The sequence below is a fragment of the Hyperolius riggenbachi genome, chromosome 11 (genome assembly GCF_040937935.1).
Source record: "Hyperolius riggenbachi isolate aHypRig1 chromosome 11, aHypRig1.pri, whole genome shotgun sequence".
NCBI classification, from domain to species: Eukaryota; Metazoa; Chordata; class Amphibia; order Anura; family Hyperoliidae; genus Hyperolius; species Hyperolius riggenbachi.
The window spans coordinates 199,997,495-200,018,110 of record NC_090656.1 but is presented as its reverse complement, the minus strand read 5'-3'; the positions used below and the strand labels follow the sequence as shown (position 1 = coordinate 200,018,110).

The following is a 20,616-nucleotide window of genomic DNA, read 5'->3' as shown; positions in this document are numbered from 1 at the left end:
AGACACACTCACCTGGCTCCCAGGCAGACCCACATCTGGAACTTTCCATCTTTGCCAATGTTTCGAGGGGTGCTGTTGATGGCGGCAATGATGCGGCTGAAGATCCGAACCCTCTTCAGACAGTCTTCACTGGAGGCTTCGCTGAAGTCCTGAGAGTCATAATGTGCTTGTGCCTTCTCTGCAGGCAACACAAAGAGAAAATCACAAAACAGTCACTCAGCAATGACACAGAACACTATCCCACACCTGACACAGTCATATGCAAAACCACTGACCAATCACATGACCAGCCTGAGAGCTGCACCCATATTCCAGCAATACAGGCAGTGCAGAAAACCAGCAGCCAATCAGGAAATATTATGGAGAATAATATCCTTTTCCTCATTTCCAAGGATAATTGTCCTTTCATTTTATGTAGAGTTAAAGGACACCTGAAGTGAGAGGGATATGGAGACTGCCATATTTATTTCCTTTTATACAGTGCCAGTTGCCTGGCTGACCTGCTGATCTGGAATGCACCAGTAGTGTTTGAATCACGCATGTGGCAAATCCAGTCACAGAAGGCTGCAACATCCCCCCTCCCAAAAAAAAGCCACACAATAGTGCCCGAAATAAATATGTAAACCCATTTTGCTTCTAAAATAGGGCACTATATGTCCCTCAATTTTTGTTTTCTTTTAACCTGGTATGGGTACCTTTGCCTAACTATAGAAACTGTGCAGTGCCAGTTTTTCTTTTCTTAGCTACAGCATCAGGTTTATCTTAGCATGAAACTAACAGAAGCTTCCTATAGATAAGATAAGGACACTATGGCTAGAGGGCCAGTTTCCGCAGTGTTTCCCCACAGGCAAATCACGTGGGGAAACTCTGCCATAGGGTACAATGGCGCCGCCGATCGAATCGCTTGAGCTAGCGATTTGGACGTCGTTGCAATCCTAATTGTGCGGGAGGCTGCGAATCCCATAGCCATGCATGGCACGGTTGATGGGATTCGTCTGCGTAGCCGCAGACCCGGAACTGCCGCCGCGTGTCTTGCAGTGCAGCTCAACTGGAAACGGGCCCTAGAGATAATTGAATCCTTCCTAACCCTTTGAAGAGTTTACACACTGATATAAACCTGTTGACTGGGTGATGTGTGCTGTAGGAGAAACAGTAAGCTGTGACAGTAGTGAGGGACTGAGCTCGGTTGAAGGAAAAAAAAAAAAAGACAGAAGTGAGGTCACTTTTGGCATCACAGAGAAACAGTAAATATGGAAACCGGCAGAAACATCCTTTCCTTTTTTTTAATATAAAATGCATCCTAAATCCCAAACCTTACAGTGAACACTAAAAACAACAGTATAGGTAAGCTGAATAAGTAACTTCTCATTAGATTATTTTTATTTCATGTGTTCAGTTAATATAAAGTTTCATCCCACTTTAAGTCAAACCTCTGATCTGCATGCTTGTTCAGGGTCTATGACTTAAGGTGCCCATTAACTGTACAATCTTGCTTAGAAACTGTACATCTGCTTCAAAACAAATTGAACAGAAAATAAATTGATAAATAATTAATTATATGCGTAGTAGTAATGGTCAATATAAGTTTCCTGGAGTCTCATTCTTATTTTCAATGATGGGGGTTGAATATATAAGTCTTAAGTGTGAAGAGCAGCCACGTCAGTGGCTCACTCAACTCCCAAACAGAGAAGAAATGGGCTTTTAAATGTCTCAGCATTGTCCTGTTATCAGGAGTGTTTGTTCATCCAGATATAAGTGTTCTGGCTTCCAATTACTTTTCTACTGTTATTTGACTACAATTCAACCTCTCCTACTGCACAGATAAAACAGCATGGCAGTATTAGGAGGCTTGTGTAGCGCTAAGTGTGATTGGATCTATGGTCATTCAGGACAGAGGAACATCGCAGTGACATCAAACTTTTCCGCAACCTAACCTCTTCACACCTGCCTATACAGTAAAGGGCAGAGATCATTTTAACACACTACAGATGCACTTAACAACCTTGTAAAAAACATCAGGAATAACATGCAACCTCATAAACTGCACATGTGTATTCATGCACCGAAGCCTCCACAGCTGTTAGGATTCTCACCTAAAAAGTCCCATATGAAGATGCTCTTGAAAAGCCGCAGCGATTTGAATCCATGCTGAAAAACTTGTTCCAAGGCCGACACCAGACCGCCCTCTCCGCAGAGCAGCAGCGTCAGACTTCCTCTCTGTAACCGGGGCACAAATCCAGACACATGTGACACAGGGGAATGCTGATACACCACACATACACATAAATAAAGCCCAATAGGGGATGCAGAGGTTGTGACTGCACTGGGGTCCTTAGACCAGAGGGGCCCTCCCTCAATCATAGTATTAGCTCTTCAACTGTGCTATGCTGGTAATAATCACTTCTATATATGCTCTGAATAGTGGTAATTATTAACAAACTGCTCCCCTCCTCTGCTTACTCCACTCATACTGCGGATGTCCTTGGCAGGTCTTGTAGCGTTATGTATAGAAAGCACTGGGGCCCAAAGCTCCTAAGCTACGTGACATTAAAGTGAACCTGAACTCAGAATGTCCTCTCTGCTCTAAAAGATACACAACAGCATAATAACCTTTAAACAAAAAAACATTTCTTTGTTACAGCTTATACAAATCTTAAAATAAATCTGCACTATTTCTACTTCCTGTTTCATGGAAGCAGACATATTGTTTACAGCCTGTGCTTTCAAATGGGCTTATCTGCCATAGGCTGAGGTGACACAGGGGAAAGATCAGATTACAACTAGTTATTATAGACAAATGAGGGGGAATAAGACAGGCTAAACTCTCTAAATACATACAGTGTGCATTTCTCTCTGTTTTCTTTCTGTCCTGTGCAAGAGTTCAGGTCCACTTTAAAAAAAAGTGAAAGTCACATACTTACCTTGGTAGAGGGAAGTCTCTAAATCCTCCAGACCAGCGCTGGGACCCTCTGGAAGTTAGTGCCAGGCCTGCGTTCGTGAAGGAATGTAGGCTGCACTGCGCAGGACACCTGGTACCTGTGCAGCAGAGCTGCTTAGGCTTGTCGGAACAAGCCACGCCCCCAGCGGCTCCGTGCTACTACAGAGTGCTGCCTTGCTAATTCACGAGTGGGAGCGTGGCTGTGTGCACCTCTCAACAAGCCCATGTCAGGGGATTCTAGTGAGGGGGACAAGGGAAGTCTCTACATTATCCAGAGACTTCTCACTACTGAGGTATCTAAATGGGTCAACTTTTCCCCTACAGGGAAACACTTTAAAAACATTGTTTCCACACCTGAAGTGACGAAACAAGTTGGATTGTCCAGAGGCTTCCCAGACCCCTGACAGGAAGCAGAGATACAGGAAATCCCTTCTTACCTCTTTCTCTGGCTTGTGAAAATGCTTCACGATTCCATTTACAGCTTCTCCAATTGCCTCCTGGATCTGCCCAGTGTTTAGTTCTGTTGGTTGAGGGAAAATCACAGACATCAGTGATGTGATATTTACTGAGGGGTGTAGATGGGAGACTGGAGGAACACACGGTACCCATCACCCAATGTCACACTACACAGGAAGAGGTATAACAGAACCAAAGCCAAGTCTAGAAACTAGTGCAGCATAAAGCAACGTTATCATAGGAAAACAAATGTATCATGCTGGAGCCAGATGCACTCACTGACTTCAAGGGAACCTGTCATCTTCATTCCCTTATAAACAATACCAGTTGCCTGACTTCTGTGCGGAATCTCTGCCTTTAATACTATAAGTCACTGGCCAATAGTTATGTGATCATTCAAATGCTGAAGTGAAACGCGAACGTGACGTGGTGACAGGTCCTCTTCTGTGAGTAAGGAGTATCTCTGTAGGCTATACTGTGCACAGGTGACATGTTCTCTTATGTTAGTCAGTAATATCTCTGCAGGTTATAGTGTACAGGATACAGGTCCTCTTATGTGAGTCAGTAATGTCTCTGTGGGCTATATTGTGTGCAAGTGACAGGTCCTCTTATGTTAGTAATATCTCTGCAGGTTATATTGGGTGCAGAAGACAGGTCCTCTTATGTGAGTCAGTAATGTCTCTGTGGGCTATATTGTGTGCAAGTGACAGGTCCTCTTATGTTAGTAATATCTCTGCAGGTTATATTGGGTGCAGAAGACAGGTCCTCTTATGTGAGTCAGTAATGTCTCTGTGGATTATACTGTGTGCAGGTGACAGGTCCTCTCAAATACAGTGGTTTGCAAAAGCATTCGGCCCCCTTGAAGTTTTCCACATTTTGTCATATTACTGCCACAAACATGAATCAGTTTTATTGGAATTCCACGTGAAAGACCAATACAAAGTGGTATACACGTGAGAAGTGGAACTAAAATCATACATGATTCCAAACATTTTGTACAAAAAAATAACTGCAAAGTGGGGTGTGCGTAATTATTCAGCCCCCTTTGGTCTGAGTGCAGTCAGTTGTCCATAGACATTGCCTGATGAGTGCTAATGACTAAATAGAGTGCACCTGTGTGTAATTTAATGTCAGTACAAATACAGCTGCTCTGTGACGGCCTCAGAGGTTGTCTAAGAGAATATTGGGAGCAGCAACACCATGAAGTCCAAAGAACACACCAGACAGGTCAGGGATAAAGTTATTGAGAAAAATTAAAGCAGGCTTAGGCTACAAGAAGATTTCCAAAGCCTTGAAACATCCCACAGAGCACTGTTCAAGTGATAATTCCGAAATATAAGGAGTATGGCACAACTGTAAACCTACCAAGACAAGGCCGTCTACCTAAACTCACAGGCCGAACAAGGTGAGTGCTGATCAGAAATGCAGTCAAGAGGCCCATGGTGCCTCTGGACGAGCTGCAGAGATCTACAGCTCAGGTGGGGGAATCTGTCCGTAGGACAACTATTAGTTGTGCACTGCACAAAGCTGGCTTTTATGGAAGAGTGGCAAGAAGAAAGCCATTGTTAACAGAAACGCATAAGAAGTCCCGTGTGCAGTTTGCCACAAGCTATGTGGGGGACACAGCAAACATGTGGAAGAAGGTGCTCTGGTCAGATGAGACCAAAATGGAATTTTTTAGCCAAAATGCAAAACGCTATGTGTGGCGGAAAACTAACACTGCACATCACTCTGGACACACCATGCCCACTGTCAAATATGGTGGTGGCAGCATCATGGTCGGGGGGTGCTTCTCTTCAGCAGAGACAGGGAAGCTGGTCAGAGTTGATGGGAAGATGGATGGAGCTAAATACAGGGCAATCTTGAAAGAAAACCTCTTGGAGTCTGCAAAAGACTTGAGACTGGGGCGGAGGTTCACCTTCCAGCAGGACAACGACCCTAAACATAAAGCCAGGGCAACAATGGAATGGTTTAAAACAAAACATATCCATGTTAGAATGGCCCAGTAAAAGTCCAGATCTAAATCCAATCGAGAATCTGTGGCAAGATCTGAAAACTGCTGTTCACAAATGCTGTCCATCTAATCCAGGGGTCTCAAACTTAATTTACCTGGGGGCCGCAGGAGGCAAAGTCAGGATGAGGCTGGGCCGCATAAGGGATTTCACAAAAAAGTCAATCAGCAGCTCCCGCCGCTAACAATTTTGCCTATTTTACCTTATAGTTTGCTTCAGTGCTCCCATTACAAGTAATCCGCCGTGTACCAGCTGCAAAACAAGGGCTGCAGAGCCCCCAAATCGCCCGGGGGGAAACCCACCGGCATTTCCTGGAAGGGGCAGAGCTTTCAGCTTCAGCTCTGCCCCTCCTGACGTCAATCGCGGCGCATTGCCGCCTCTGCCTGCCCCTCTCTGTGAAGGAAGAGTGAGAGGGGCGGGCAGAGGCGGCGATGCGCCGCGAATGACGTTAGGAGGGGAAGAGCTTTCAGTTCTCAACCCTTCCAGGAATTGCCGGCGGATTGCCCCCCAGGCGATTTGGGGGCTCTGCAGCCCTCGTTTAGAGGCGGGGATGCAGCGGTTTACTTGGGAGCACTGAAGCAAACTATAAGGAAGCTTTTGCCGGCGCGGGACACAAAATTCTGTATCGAGGGCCGCAAATGGTCCACGGGCCACGAGTTTGAGACCCCTGATCTAATCTGACTGAGCTGGAGCTGTTTTGCAAAGAAGAATGGGCAAGGATTTCAATCTCTAGATGTGCAAAGCTGGCAGAGACATACCCTAAAAGACTGGCACAAACCATGGAAGAAGGATCCGCAAACCAGAGTTGGCTGAGTGAAAAAATGTCTGTTCTTTATTAAATAATGTCACATGACAAAAAGGTAGTGCAATAAAATCACAGGATCGACTAACGCGTGTGGGGCTTACAATCTGCCCTTAGTCATAGTCTGAGCGTTTATGAACTTGTTTCCTAAAAGACTGGCAGCTGTAATTGCAGCAAAAGGTGGTTTTACAAAGTATTGACTCAGGGGGCCGAATAATTACGCACACCCCACTTTGCAGTTTTTTTTTAAATGTTTGGAATCATGCATGATTTTCGTTCCACTTCTCACATGTACACCACTTTGTGTTGGTCTTTCACGTGGAATTCCAATAAAATTGATTCATGTTTGTGGCAGTAATATGACAAAATGTGGAAACCGTCAAGGGGGCCGAATACTTTTGCAAACCACTGTAAGTTAAAAATATTTCGGGAGATTATACTGTGTGCAAGTGATGGTTCTCTTATGGGAGTCAGTAATGACTATGTAATCTTGTGTACAGGTGATAGGTCCTCCCTTTAAGTCAGTAATATATCTGTGGGATATAATGTGTGCAGGTGACAGGTCCTCTCATAAATGTCAGTAAGACCTCTCCAGCTCATCTGACTACACACATATTGGAAATATCTTTTCCCTTAGATTGCAAGGCCTTGGCAAGGTCCTTCCTTCCCTAGTGTAATCTACATGATCGTGTGCTCCTTTCCTATGACCGCCTCGTACTTGGATTACTGGGCCTACCTAACCAGCCCAAAACCACATGATCATGTATTTTGTACCGTTTGCCTTAAATAACTTTGTACTATGTTGTATAACCTTGTTACATCTGTCATCCTTTGTATCTTTGTATGTATTTATTGTCCAGCACTGGATTTATTGTCCAGTATGTTGGCACTTCATAAATGCAATAAATTATAATAAGAATAATCTTTCCCAAACCTGGGATAGGATAAAGGGACTTCAGTGTTCACCGGAGCGTCACTTACTGGGCCGGCTGTTGGGTGATATGGCCACCAGTCTCCGGATCATGCCAGGCGAGTGCTGCAGAGGGGGGGTCCGGCAGGGTCTGTCTTCTGTATCGGTAGTTGGTGTCAGGAGGTCCCCGACCAGAACTCTCTCCAGGCTGCCATCATCCATCCCCTTCCCCAACCAGCGGCCACAGGGGAACCTGAGGAGAGGAACACGGAGCACGTTACCCAACGACATACAGAAATGACCAATCCAAATAGCTGTGTAGAGGAAGGCGGCATTCGCTACAGTATCTGTGAATCCAATCGACTATGGGTAGAAACGCTCAAAAGATCTCAGGGATTAACCAGTAAAGAGGTACAAATCATGAGATATGTACATAAAAATATTAAAGGCTTAACCAATACCTAGGAGCACCGAAAAGACTGTAATTGGAAGGTGTTGGTATTACTAGGACCCGTCTTAGGTCAAGATGTCCCTCCAAACTGTATGAAAGAGCAAGGATGAAACTGGTCTAAATGAGCTTTGCCAAAACACACATAGATGTTTCTGAGTCTAAATGGAAAGGTGTTCTGTTCAGATGAGACCAAAAACAAACTATATGGCCTCAACCCCAAATGGTATATATCTCACGGGAAAGCAAATACTGCTTCCCATCTGAAGAGCACCTATCAGGGATGTCCAACTCCAGTCCTTAAGGGCCAAGATCCTCACACATTTTGGCACAGCTCAAATTAACTGATGGGACAGAATCAGGAAAGGTGTGGTTCACCAATAGAACCCATTTTTCCTTTTCTAAGTCTATCCTAAACATTGCTATTGATAGGGCCCTCAAGGCCTGAAGGTGGACATCCCTGAATAAGCATAAAGGTGGTAGCATCCTGTTGGGTTAAGGGGGTATTTGTCTGCAGAAGGGGTTGAGGCACTTATCAAGATCAAATATTTGCAGAAAACCTTCTGCCTTCTACCAGAAAGTTGTCAATGTGAAGAACGTAGACCTTCACACATGAAAATGACCCGAAGAGCACACTAAACTGCCCACAAAATGGCTGAATGAGAAAAAGTTGAATGTCCTACTCCTTACATGGATAAGTCAGAGCCCAGACATAAACCTTATTGAAAATCTGTGCAATGATTGGAGTCCACCAACATCCCTTCTGACTGAACTGGAACAGATCTGTAAAGAAGTGTGGGCCAATATTGCACAGTGTACAGAGTTTGTTAAAAAATATCCCAACAGACTTAAGACTGTACTTAAAGGAAAATATTGCTGCACAAAATACTGATAAAGAAGGGGTGATCCTTTACCCTTCTTATTCTTTACAAAAGGACTCCCTGAAAAGGATCTATACAGAGATGTTAACCAGCCTCCCTACTCATTTGTCCCTTTTTTTTACAGTTGGATTGAGCCACTGTATTTCAGTAGGTGCTTTTGTAAATAAAGAATTAACCGAGACTTCTCAATGAGGAGACTACCGACTAAGTGATTTATAGTGCATTTTACTATAATGTCAATTTATATTTATGTAGTTTACATTAAACAATATTTTGCAATAGTTGTCCTTTACATAAAGGAAACCTAAACCAAGTAAATTATTTAAAATAAACACATGATGTACCTGTAAATGAATATTGCATACTTACCTCGCTGTCAGTTCCTCTCAGAAGCTCACCATTTTCTTCTAACAACAATCCTTACCAGTTGTGACAAGATTTTATCAGAACTAAAATAGATCAGTTGCTGTCAGTTGTAACTGAAAGGACAACTGATTAACAAGGTAATGTTCACGTTTCCCTATGGCTTACATGGGCGATATGACAGATTGACAGTGTGCTGATCAGGAAGCTGTTATGGGGTAATTGCCATTTTCAAAACGGGAAGACAGAGAATACCATTGATCACAGTGGACAAACAGGACGCAGGAGAGGAGAGAAAGATTGAGAAGTAGACTACACGGGAGGTAAGTATGACTTGTGTATGTTTATTTTGACTTTTAATCTTCAGTTCAGGTTTTCTTAACTCTTAAAATAATGGGCTCTTTCTTGCTTGTAGTGCAATCTTCTTATACCAGGTCTTTTTGAGGAACCGTAATCCTGGTAAAGTAGCACGGTTTCCCAAAATGTTTTCAGCCACATGGTTGTTCCAAATTTAAGCTGTAAACTTTAAAGATACTGAATTATACAGCCGTCTCGGTCATGAAAGTGTATATCTTGAAGAAACTAATTGTGATACATCTATAAATAACAAATGAATCAGTTATTCCCACGAGTAGCTGAGCACCTGACGCACGGTCTCTAGATGCTGGAAGACCTTAGGGGAGGCGGGTTGTCACCGGAGTTTATGGCACTGTTTACATATGTTTTTGCGGTACTTTGCAACCAGAGGTCACCTGGAACTGTTCTGACCTTTTTCTGTATCTGATTTTAGTAAAATGTTTAACAAGGAACTTTAATGAATATAACATAATAAATAAAACAGCTTATTTTTTACATTATTACTTTAGCAATGATTTAGTCATTGTTTGCCCACTAAAAATTATCTCTTCACCCTGACTTACTTTCTTAAAGGGACTCCGAGCAGTGCAGAAACTATGGAAAGATGCATATCATTTTAAAGCTCTCTTTCTCCTCTTTCCAATGATATATAAACCACTGCCCTACGCCTTTTAGTTTTCGCTATTTTCGCGATTGAAATTGCCGCGGCCGCGATTTCAATCACGAAAATAGAGAAAACTAAAAGGCGTAGAGTGACGATTTAGGTGTCGCCAGAAAGAGGAGAAAGAGAACTTTAAAATGATATCCATCTTTCCATAGTTATATTGTATTACTCAGGACGACACTTTCCCCAGTGTCAGCAGCTCCATTCAGCAGAATGGAGCTGCTGACTTTAGGAAAAAGTCACCCTGTGTAATACAAGTAACTATGGAAAGATGGATATCATTTTAAAGCTCTCTTTCTCCTCTTTCTGGCGACACCTAAATAGTTGCCCTACGCCTTTTAGTTTTCTCTATTTTCGCGATTGAAATCACGGCCGCGGCAATTTCAATCGCGAAAATAGCAAAAACGAAAAGGCGTAGGGCAGTGGTTTATATATCATTGGAAAGAGGAGAAAGAGAGCTTTAAAATGATATGCATCTTTCCATAGTTTCTGCACTGCTCGGAGTCCCTTTAAATGTATCACTGGTGGTGATGTTTTTACTCCTGCCAGGGGTATCACTGTGAAATGTTTGTTCTGAAGTGAGCAGAAACAACATCTGTTCTCCCAGAGTACACAGGGAGGAAAAGGCTTCCTGGCATCCATAGCCTAGGCTAAGCTTCACTGGGAGGGTGGGGTTACATACCAATACTCAGTAATATATACATATAGGATAATTAATGTAAAATTGGGTATTCCGGATAATGAAAGGAACCGTAGTAAAAATAAGTTACAGTGGCTTGCAAAAGTATTCGGCCCCCTTGAAGTTTTCAACATTTTGTCACATTACTGCCACAAACATGAATCAATGTTATTGGAATTCCATGTGAAAGACCAATACAAAGTGGTATACACATGAGAAGTGGAACGAAAATCATACATCATTCCAAACATTTTTTACAAATAAATAACTGGAAAGTGGGGTGTGCGTAATTATTCAGCCCCCTGAGTCAATACTTTGTAGAACCACCTTATGCTGCAATTACAGCTGCCAGTCTTTTAGGGTATGTCTCTACCAGCTTTGTACATCTAGAGACCGAAATCCTTGCCATCCTTGCCCATTCTTCTTTGCAAAACAGCTCCAGCTCAGTCAGATTAGATGGACAGTGTTTATGAACAGCAGCTTTCAGATCTTGCCACAGATTCTTGATTGGATTTAGATCTGGACTTTGACTGGGCCATTCTAACACATAGATATGTTTTGTTTTAAACCATTCCATTGTTGCCCTGGTTTTATGTTTAGGATAGTTGTCCTGCTGGAAGGTGAACCTCCGACCCAGTCTCAAGTCTTTTGCAGACTCCAAGTGGTTTTCTTCCAAGTTTGCCCTGTATTTGGCTCCATCCATCTTCCCATCAACTCTGACCAGCTTCCATGTCCCTGCTGAAGAGATGCACCCCCCAAGCATGATGCTTCCACCACCATATTTGACAGTGGGGATGGTGTGTTAAGAGATGTGCAGTGTTAGTTTTCCGCCACACATAGCGTTTTGCATTTTGGCCAAAAAGTTCCATTTTGGTCTCATCTGACCAGAGCTCCAGCTTCCCTGTCCCTGCTGAAGAGAAGCAGCCCCAGAGCATGATGCTGCCACCACCATATTTGACAGTGGAAAACACACACTACCAGTACCTCTCAACAGGTAAGAGTCCCTTGACCTGAATGCCGGTGCAGATCCCCCGCAGGTACACCATTCCTGCACTTAACCAATTCAGGAAGCAAAATCAGAGACCGCATTCAGAAGGCTTGTTCAATCACTGTATTGGCAGTAACCAGAGCAAACAGAGGCACACGATGTCAGGAATATAGCAGCTAGTTATGATGCTGATGATGTGAAGGATAATACAGGAACATATTTCTTTCATTTTTCTGACTGTGATGTCGGCTACAGCTATCCTGGCTTTGGGGAAAACTGTGTTTGCTGTATGACAATAGTCTTTGAGCTTTTGTAGTCAGTTCCTCTGGAAGTTGGATGCTGCTAATTCAATCTCCTGTAGTACATTTGCATTTGAGGGAAAACAATAGCAGACAATTTCGGATGTGATTGTCTGTGTCTGTTTACAGGCAAACTGCTACCTGTAACCAAAATGCAATCTTTTGATGTATGGACTAGACCTGTCGAACTGTAGACGACTGCCTGTGGGAATTGGATTTTGAACGAACACAGGATTGCTTTGAAGTCTGCGAGGTGTGACAGGAAAAGCCTTGAAATTCGCATGTGACAAGTGGCTCGACAGATCGTGATGTCACAAACGGGGAAATTGCGTTAGTTTTGGGGAGGGAACATTCAATGCCCCAGGCCCCAAATGGGCCTATAAGAACCTGCATAGGTCCTTCACAACTTGTAGCTCTCTGGAGATAGCAAACGCTAGGGCTGCCCGACTATGCCAATGACGTTCAAACAACGCTGGTAACGTTTATTTTTCCCGTTTTATTTTTATGCAAATATCCTTGTGTGTATCGTTGTAACTTTTATCCTTGCAACTTTTATTTTGTAATTTTTACTTTGTTTTTGTAAATGTTTTGTATATATTATTTTCTGCATTGTTCCACTTTTTTTCCCTGGAATATTAAATCGTTATTTAATAAGTTTGACTTCTGCTGTACTAAACTAACACTCATAGCCTAGAAGAGACTGAAGTGTAACTGTGTATAAGTCCATGCCTGATTTTACGTTTGAGCAATCCTACCGTATGAGATTGTAATTGCATTGTGTGTATGGGGCACTTCTGCGCTCGTTCGGAACGACTGTTAGTGGTTTTGCTTCACTACAGTGTAGGATTGCAATTGTGCGTGTGTGTGCGTGGCGTTCCCGTATTCGGCCTAAAGCGCAAAGCTGACCCGAATACGAAAACGTGGATCACGCGCTGAGCACTCGACAGCCGAGTGGACGTGTCTAGCAACAGCTAGTGGTGGCAGTGAGAAGTGTTCTGAGGGGTCCCAGCCTTGTTTTAGCTTGACTAAGGCGGCTTCCCCTCTCGATCTGGTCAAACCCGCAGTCGGGAACCATATACGCAGGCGTGCCGCGGGCCGGTTCCTGACACACGACATGTTTCGTAAAGTTAAAGGAGTCATCAGGCAGTATTAAAGAAAATAATTGCTACTTACCGGGGGCTTCCTCCAGCCCCAAGCTCCCAGCACGTCCCTCGCCGCAGCTCTCCCTGCAGCCGCAGGCCGTCCCGGGCCCCGGCGATGACATCAGGGTGACCTCTAGGTCGGCCTGTACTGCGCCTGCACGAGCGGCGCTGTCAATCACCACCACGTGGGCTGGAGCGGACTACGCAGGCGTAGAACTACATTAATCGCCGGGGACCGGGACGGAGCTGCGGCGAACGGCTGCGGGGAGAGCTGCGGCGAGGGACGTGCTGGGAGCTTAGTGCTGGAGGAAGCCCCCGGTAAGTAGCACTTGTTTTCTTTAATACTGCCTGATGACTCCCTTAAAAATGACATTTAGTGACAAGCCCGCCTCGGACAAAGAGGTCTTTTTCGAAAAAAGCAACTGGATGCTAGACTTAACCACTTGTTTATACCTTTAAAAAGGACTAAATATACTATAATGCAATCTCAAATAGGCAAAAAAAAGTCTCTGAAAAAACTTTATTGACACACGTACAAAAAATAGAAAAATGGTTCTTCAATATCACAGGGTCTTAAAAACACATTGGTTGGTATGAAACAACAATTGGTTGTAGCTTTGTGGGCATTTGAACTTCAAGGCTTGAAGTTCAAATGCCCACAAAGCTACAACCAATTGTTGTTTCATACCAACCAATGTGTTTTTAAGACCCTGTGATATTGAAGAACCATTTTTAAAGGTATAAACAAGTGTTGAAGGGCAAGGTGGATTGCCCCAAAAAGGACTGTGTTTTTTGATCCTCCACCATACAAAGGATCGTATCCCAGAATTTGTTTCATAAAATGCTAGACTTAACCAGCCCCTCGATAGACTTGTTTGAGGGGCAGTCCTCCATGAAGTCCATGAATTATGGTAAGAAAAAATCCTTACACCACAATTTGTCAGCATTGGAGCATGAGGCTTTAAAGAGCCTTCAGACCAATGAGGGTATTTTTTATAACCAAGGCTGACAAAGCGGGCGCAATAGTTGTTATGGATAAATCTCAATATGTTCAGGAAGCCTTACCACATCTTAATCAAGAGGGTCACTACAGGTTATGTGACAGAGCTTCCACAATTGAGATCAAGCAGAAGGCGGATTTGTTGATTGGGCAGGGGGTGGAGGACGAGATCCTAGATGCCCAGACAGACGCATTTCTTGTTACGGAGAGTCCGCAGATACCAATTTTGTATCTGCTTCCTAAAATCCATAAAAACTTGGACAACCCTCCTGGGCGTCCGATCGTGTCTGGCATAGGGTCGGTCCTCTATCCCCTAGCTAAGTATGTTGATTTTCACCTGCAGGATTTGGTTGCTAAGATAGATACTTGCTTGATTGATACCAACGATCTGCTGTGCCGTTTGGAGAGATTGGGGGCTATGCCTGAAAATCTTCTGCTTTGTTCATTGGATGTCCAGAGTCTGTTCACTTCAATTCCTCATGGACAGGGGATGCAACGAATTGAGGAGAAATTGTTGGAAACAGCACTCCTGAACCGCAAGACCCATTTATAACTCAAGCATCCTTTAAGAAGTCCCGGGTCGCAAGCGTGACAATCCAATTCTCACCCACAGACCAGAGAGAATACTCACTTGTATGTGTGTCCTGTAATCTCATTACGGACCATGACATACTCCACCAACCACTTGGCATACAGCCCCGAATTGTCGTGGCCAATCTGGACGGTGGTCAATTTTCCAAGATTCTGGCACTGCAAGAGGAGGGAAGAGAGAACAGGTCACATGATGCGGGACACAGAAGAGTAGACTGCCAGAGACAAACTCCTCTAACCTCACTAACAGAACACAAAGGCCACAAGCAATCATTCAGACTCAAAATCTTTTGTTGCTTTCTTGTGTCCACACTGGATTGTCTACAAAGACTAAATCTCAACACATAGAAAAACACATTTTAGAAAGTGAAGAAAAGCAAGAAAACTCTTTATGTTCAAACCTTTACTGCTCTCTGTATCCCGATCTGGCAGAATTTCCCCTGGCAGGCAGTACTTTATTTTAATAGACAATCCAATCCTAGGTCTTTTTCAGTATAGGTCCAATGTCGGACATAGTCTCCTATAGGAAAATATAACTGCAGCTAGGGGGCGCTGTTGCCAAATAAAATCCAACACAGATGCCAAGAAAAAGAAAGAAAGATTTGATACTTACCCGGGGCTTCCTCCAGCCCCATAAGCACCGCTGCATCCTTCGCCATCCTCCCACGTGCCTCAGTTTAGCTGCAATCAGCCTGGTCGGGGTTTTCTGCGCATTCGCAGAGGTCCATGCATGAGCAGAAGAGCCCGACTGGCACGGCTGAGCCAGATTACCGGGACTGATAGCTGGAGAACGGAGGCACTCGGGAGGACGGCAAGGGACTCAGAGGTACTTATGGGGCTGGAGGAATCACCAGGTAAGTATCAAATCTTTCTTTCTTGACGTCTCAGTTACAGTAAGGAATAAGTCTAAAACTTCGTTTACTGCCAGTCCTCCACTGCGTTGCGTAACATAGATTAAGTGGTCGTATTTGGGCTCGTCACAAAGGGCACTCATAGCGAATGTACTCCGGCACAGTGCCACCCTATGTGGATCAAAGTGCCGGACAAACTCAGTCCCTTTGATCCCTTACGGCACCATGCTGCGTTGCGTAACTATGCTGGCGCGTGCGCAATGGGGACGGAGCTGCAGCGCGAAAGTGGGTGCTGGCCCCTCCCCTAGATGCCAGGTTGTTCCTTGCTCCAGTGTGAGAAGGTAGAGACCCTCTGGATCTCCACAGCTACAGCCAGGGCCGCCATCAGAAATTTTTGGGCCCCTCATACATCATCAGGCCTGGGCCCCCCCCTCACTGGGCCCACCCACTGGTTGCTGTACCCGCCCACTAGCCACCTCACCCCCATGTCCATGTGCGAATTGCGCTGCAGCGAAAAATGTGCATGGCTCTGACACAGCAGAAATCGGCATGCACAGCATGATGCGGCAATAAGTGGGCATGACCATGGCATGTTGTGGGTGGAGCCAAATACTAGCAAAATACAGGTAGTCCCTGGTTAACAAATGAGATAGAGACTTGTAGGTCCGTTCTTATCCTTTATCCAGGGCTGTGGAGTCGGAGTCGGAGTCGTGGAGTCGGAGTCGTGGAGTCGGGCAATTTTGGGTGCCTGGAGTCGGAGTCAGAGTCGGGAAAAAATGCACCGACTCCGACTCCTAATAAATTTGTAACTGTAATTAAAATAGAAAATATCATAAAATGTTCTATTTCTCAGATAATAGTCATTAAAAATAATGTATATATACAGTATATATACAGTAATAGCTGTGCTTAGTCCACAAAAATGAAATAAACCAATCAAAATTAGTTACTTGTGCTGCTTCAATAAAGCAGTCCCCGTATTTTTAAGGTCAGATATACATATCTGATTGTGACTGTATACATGATGTGTACACAGGAATCTTTTATATATACTAAATAACATCTATGCTGTAAGACTAAAGCCTGATGTGTAGCTGTGTCACTAATAGAGATGGTCAACGAGATGGAAATAATTCTGCATTGATGCTGATTTATGCAAATGTATGCACTTCGTTTGCTGATGAAATCAAATAATTTGATATGTTGTTAAAATTTGGTTTGGTGACTACAAATTAAAGGGTACCTGAGACGGATGAAAAGTAAAGTTTTATACATACCTGGGGCTTCCTCCAGCCCCCTTCAGGCTAATCAGTCCCTCGCTGTCCTTCACCACCCGGATCTTCTGCTATGAGTCCTGGTAATTCAGCCAGTCAGCGCTGTCCGGCCGCATGCCGCTCCCACAGCCAGGAACATTCTGCACCTGCGCAATAGTGCTGCACAGGTGTAGTATGCTTCTGGCGGCGGAGTGTGTGCATGCGCACTACGCCTGACTGGCTCAAGTATTTGGACTCATAGCAGAAGATCCAGGTGGCGGAGGAGGACAACGAGGGACTGATTATCCTGAAGGCGGCTGGAGGAAGCCCCAGGTATGTATAAAACTTTAATTTCATCTGTCTCAGGTTTACTTTGTTACACAGTAGTACTATACTCTACATATGCACTCCCCACAGAGCTGCAGGGAATCCACTGAGAATGCTGTGCACATTGAACACAGAGGTGTTGTCTGTTTACAATCTCCTCATTCCCCTGCAGAGTACCTGCACATCATTCTTACATGTACCCACACTTACATTGCCTAGGGCCTGATAGATGTTCTTTGTTCCGGTTTGTACCTTTTACAAGTACTCTTACCAAGGACTAGTTTTAGTCTAAAGGGAATAAATATAGTAGTCTACATATCCTTCTCACTTCAGTTGTCTTGTAAAATTCCTAAGCGTTGGCAGTTAAGGCCCGGTTCACACTTGCGGTGGCCCTCCGGAATCGCCGTGCCGGAGCCGCACCGCTTGCAGAACGGACGGAACGGACGCACGGCATAGCAATGAAAGCCTATGCGTCCGTTCACATGCGTCCGTTCTGCCGAACCGAATCCGGACTCCGGCCTCCGTTCCAACATGCGCTATTTTTTCATCCGGCTCCTCCGGCAGCCGTATCCGGGGCGGAGCCGGACTGCACCATCCGGCCAATACAAACCAATGGGAACCGGAGAGCGCACAACACACTGGCTGAGAAATCCGGATGTTCTACCCCACTTCCTATGGGGATTGTTGCGGCGATATTGGATGGGGACACATGGGCAAGCATTTTGGAGTGGAGCAGCACAGCTGGATCCGGATCCGGAGATGTTGGCAGCATGTCGGAGGTGGAGGTGAGTGCTAAACAGCAGAGGGCCTGATTCCACAGGTCCCCCTTCTGCTGACCTCCCAGACCCCAACATTTTTTTTGTTTTTAACGAACTTTTGCCAAACGGATCCGGATCGCATCCTGATGGACACCTGATGCAACCTGACCGGATCCGGATCTGATCAGAACCGTACGGTTCCGATCCGGATCCGGTCAGGTCATCCGGTCCGTTTGGCAAACAACCGCTAATGTGAACCGGGCCTAAGACGAATTTCATGTTACATACTTTTAATCAACAAAATTGTAATATGCAAATTAGAGGAGTCAGAGTCGTGGAGTCGGAGTCGGTGGAATCCTAAACTGAGGAGTCGGAGTCGGTGGATTTTTGGACCGACTCCACAGCCCTGCCTTTATCTGTTCTATTTTGTCCCCCTTTTTTTTCCTGTGCCTCTTTTTTCCTCCTCTGTCTCATCTCAGTTTGTGCCTCTTTTGTGTCCCTCTGTGTGACCTCATGTTCCCGTCTCATCTCTTTCCTCCCTGCACCTCTTTTGTTCGCCTCTGTTCCCCGTGCCTCTTTTATCCCCCTGTGTCCCCCTATGACTCAGTTCGTCCCCCAGCCCTAGCCAGGTATAGGTGCCCCCAGTATAGGTAGCTAGGTAAAGGTTCCTCCAGTATAAGAAGCTAGATATAGGTGCTGCCCAAGTATAGGTAGCCTGGTGTAGATGCCCCCAGTATAGGTAGCCTGGTATAGCTGGTGCCTCCGTATAGGCCAGCAAGATACAGGTGCCCCCAGTATAGGTATTCAACTATAGATGGTGCCCCGGTATAGGTGGTCTGGTATAGTTGCCCACAGTATAGGTAGACAGGTATGGGTGGTGCACCAGTATAGGTTAGCCAGGTACAGGTGCCCCTAGTATAGGTAGCAAGCTATAGGCACCCCAGTATAAGTAGCCAAGTATAGGTGGTGCCCCAGTATTGGTAGCCAGGTACAGGTGGTGCCCTCAGTATTGGTAGCCAAGTATAAGTGGTGCCCCGGTATAGGTAGCCAGGTACAGGTAGTGCCCTCAGTATAGGTAGCCAAGTATAGGTGGTGCCCCAGTATAGGTAGCCAGGTATAGGTGGTGCCTCCGGATAGGTAGCTAGGTATAGGTGGTTCCAGCCCCAGTTTAGGTAGCCAGGTATAGGTGGTGCCCCCGGATAGGTAGCTAGGTATAGGTGGTTCCAGCCCCAGTATAGGTAGCCAGGTATAGGTGGTGGCCCAGTATAGGTAGCCTATAGCCTGATATAGGTGGTGCCCAGTATAGAAAGTCTGATGTAGCAGGCTGACTCATCTGCTCCCCACGTTCAAGCGCTGATTTAACTCTTCTCTCAGAGCTGGAAAGCGGTGTGCTGGTTAGTGAGCCACAGGCCCACAGCCAGCACATGCGGCCCTTCCAGTGCCTTGGGGGGGGGGGGGGGGGGGGGGGGGGGCAAGAAGCACTGGGCCCCTCACTACAGTGTAAGTTATCCCCCCCCCTCCCTGATGCCCCCCCCCCCCCCTTCCCCCCTGATGGCTGGCTACAGCACTCCCTGGATCACCCACATCCCCTGGCAAAGTGGAAAAAATTTAAGACGGATGGGGAGGGGGGGGGTTGAGTGATTCAGAAATGGAAATGGTTAAGCAGAGGAGAGGAGATCGTAACAAAAACCGTGTTTTGTAAAGTGGAGAAGAGTTACGACTATTAAATTATAAAGTCTACAACCGTTTTATGGTTATTCCGACAGCCAAACCAGGCTGGGAGTCAAAAATCCTGATAGAGGACTCACCTCATAGGTCATCTCCAGGATGCTTCGGGGCACCTGCAGGACACCCGTCTCCCCCAGCTCTCCAGAGATACAGATCCAGGGGTTGGAGGTGAACATGGAGCCGCCCAGTTTCTTGCTGGGGACAATGAGGATGTGATAGGGGATCACTGCAGAGAGAGATGACAGCGTATTAGTTACATGCGTGACACATCTGAGAAGGGTCTCTCCCTTGTATTACAGGAGGTCCAGAAGGGCTGTCATTTTAAAATGGAGCTAAACTCAGAACTTCCTCTCTGCTCTAAGATTAACCACAGCATGATAATCTTCATGGGGGTAAAAAAAAACTTCATTAAAATGTATGGAAATCCTAAAAAAACAAAACCTGAGGTTTTAACTTGGTTCACTTTGCAGCGAAAGGGTTAAGCCTCAGTGTTTACTGTATGGGGACAGCTGCCTTGGCAGAGTTCCAGCACTCTATTCAAAGCTGCTGATAAGAACTGATTAGACACTTTGATCTGGCTAAACAAACACTGAACTCAGAGCAGTGAATTTCTTCAGCAACTCTATGTGGGGAAAAAATCCTTTTTATTGTGTACTGTGCAAGACTTTGGTCTGCTTTAACTTTGTGCACTTTAATAAAGTATACAACCCAGTTTAATTTTAGTATTCAATATAAAGTAAATTATTTAATAACTATACAACTAGCACATCAGTTTCCACACCTGTAGAAAATGCATTATGTAGCCTAACCAGAGCCAGTGCTGCCCAGTCACATGGTACAGGAGTGGATCATATACTCACTGATGGTGGTGAAGGTACAGGAGACGCTCATATACTCACTGATGGTGGTGAAGACATTAGTGAAGCAGAAGTAATCCACAGCGTTGAAGGACAGGAGGTGATAAAGGAACTGCTCCTTCTCATCGTCGCAGCGCAGGAAGGCATAACGCTTGTACAGCTTTCTAAAGGATAAACATGACTCTGTTTGCAATACATGTATGTATACAGGTATGTATAAATCTTTTTATTTTACTTGTTTCAGGTATACTTTAACCACTTCAGCCCACAGGGTTGAATTTTTTTTTGCATCTGAGCAACTTTCACCCCCCA

At 45.0% G+C, this 20,616-nt stretch overlaps 1 protein-coding gene across 2 annotated transcripts in view; it reads right to left on the bottom strand.

The window, feature by feature from the left end:
* DENND5A (DENN domain containing 5A) overlaps positions 1-20,616 on the bottom strand; it is a 112,856-nt gene that overhangs the window by 11,347 nt on the left and 80,893 nt on the right. For both annotated transcript variants that reach the window (XM_068261068.1, XM_068261069.1), the window contains 7 exons: positions 20,347-20,468; positions 19,528-19,673; positions 14,571-14,689; positions 7,190-7,371; positions 3,376-3,458; positions 2,094-2,217; positions 13-178 (listed from right to left, as the gene is read on the bottom strand). In XM_068261068.1, coding sequence (XP_068117169.1) covers positions 13-178; positions 2,094-2,217; positions 3,376-3,458; positions 7,190-7,371; positions 14,571-14,689; positions 19,528-19,673; positions 20,347-20,468 — 942 coding nt within the window. The remainder of the gene's footprint in view (positions 1-12; positions 179-2,093; positions 2,218-3,375; positions 3,459-7,189; positions 7,372-14,570; positions 14,690-19,527; positions 19,674-20,346; positions 20,469-20,616) is intronic.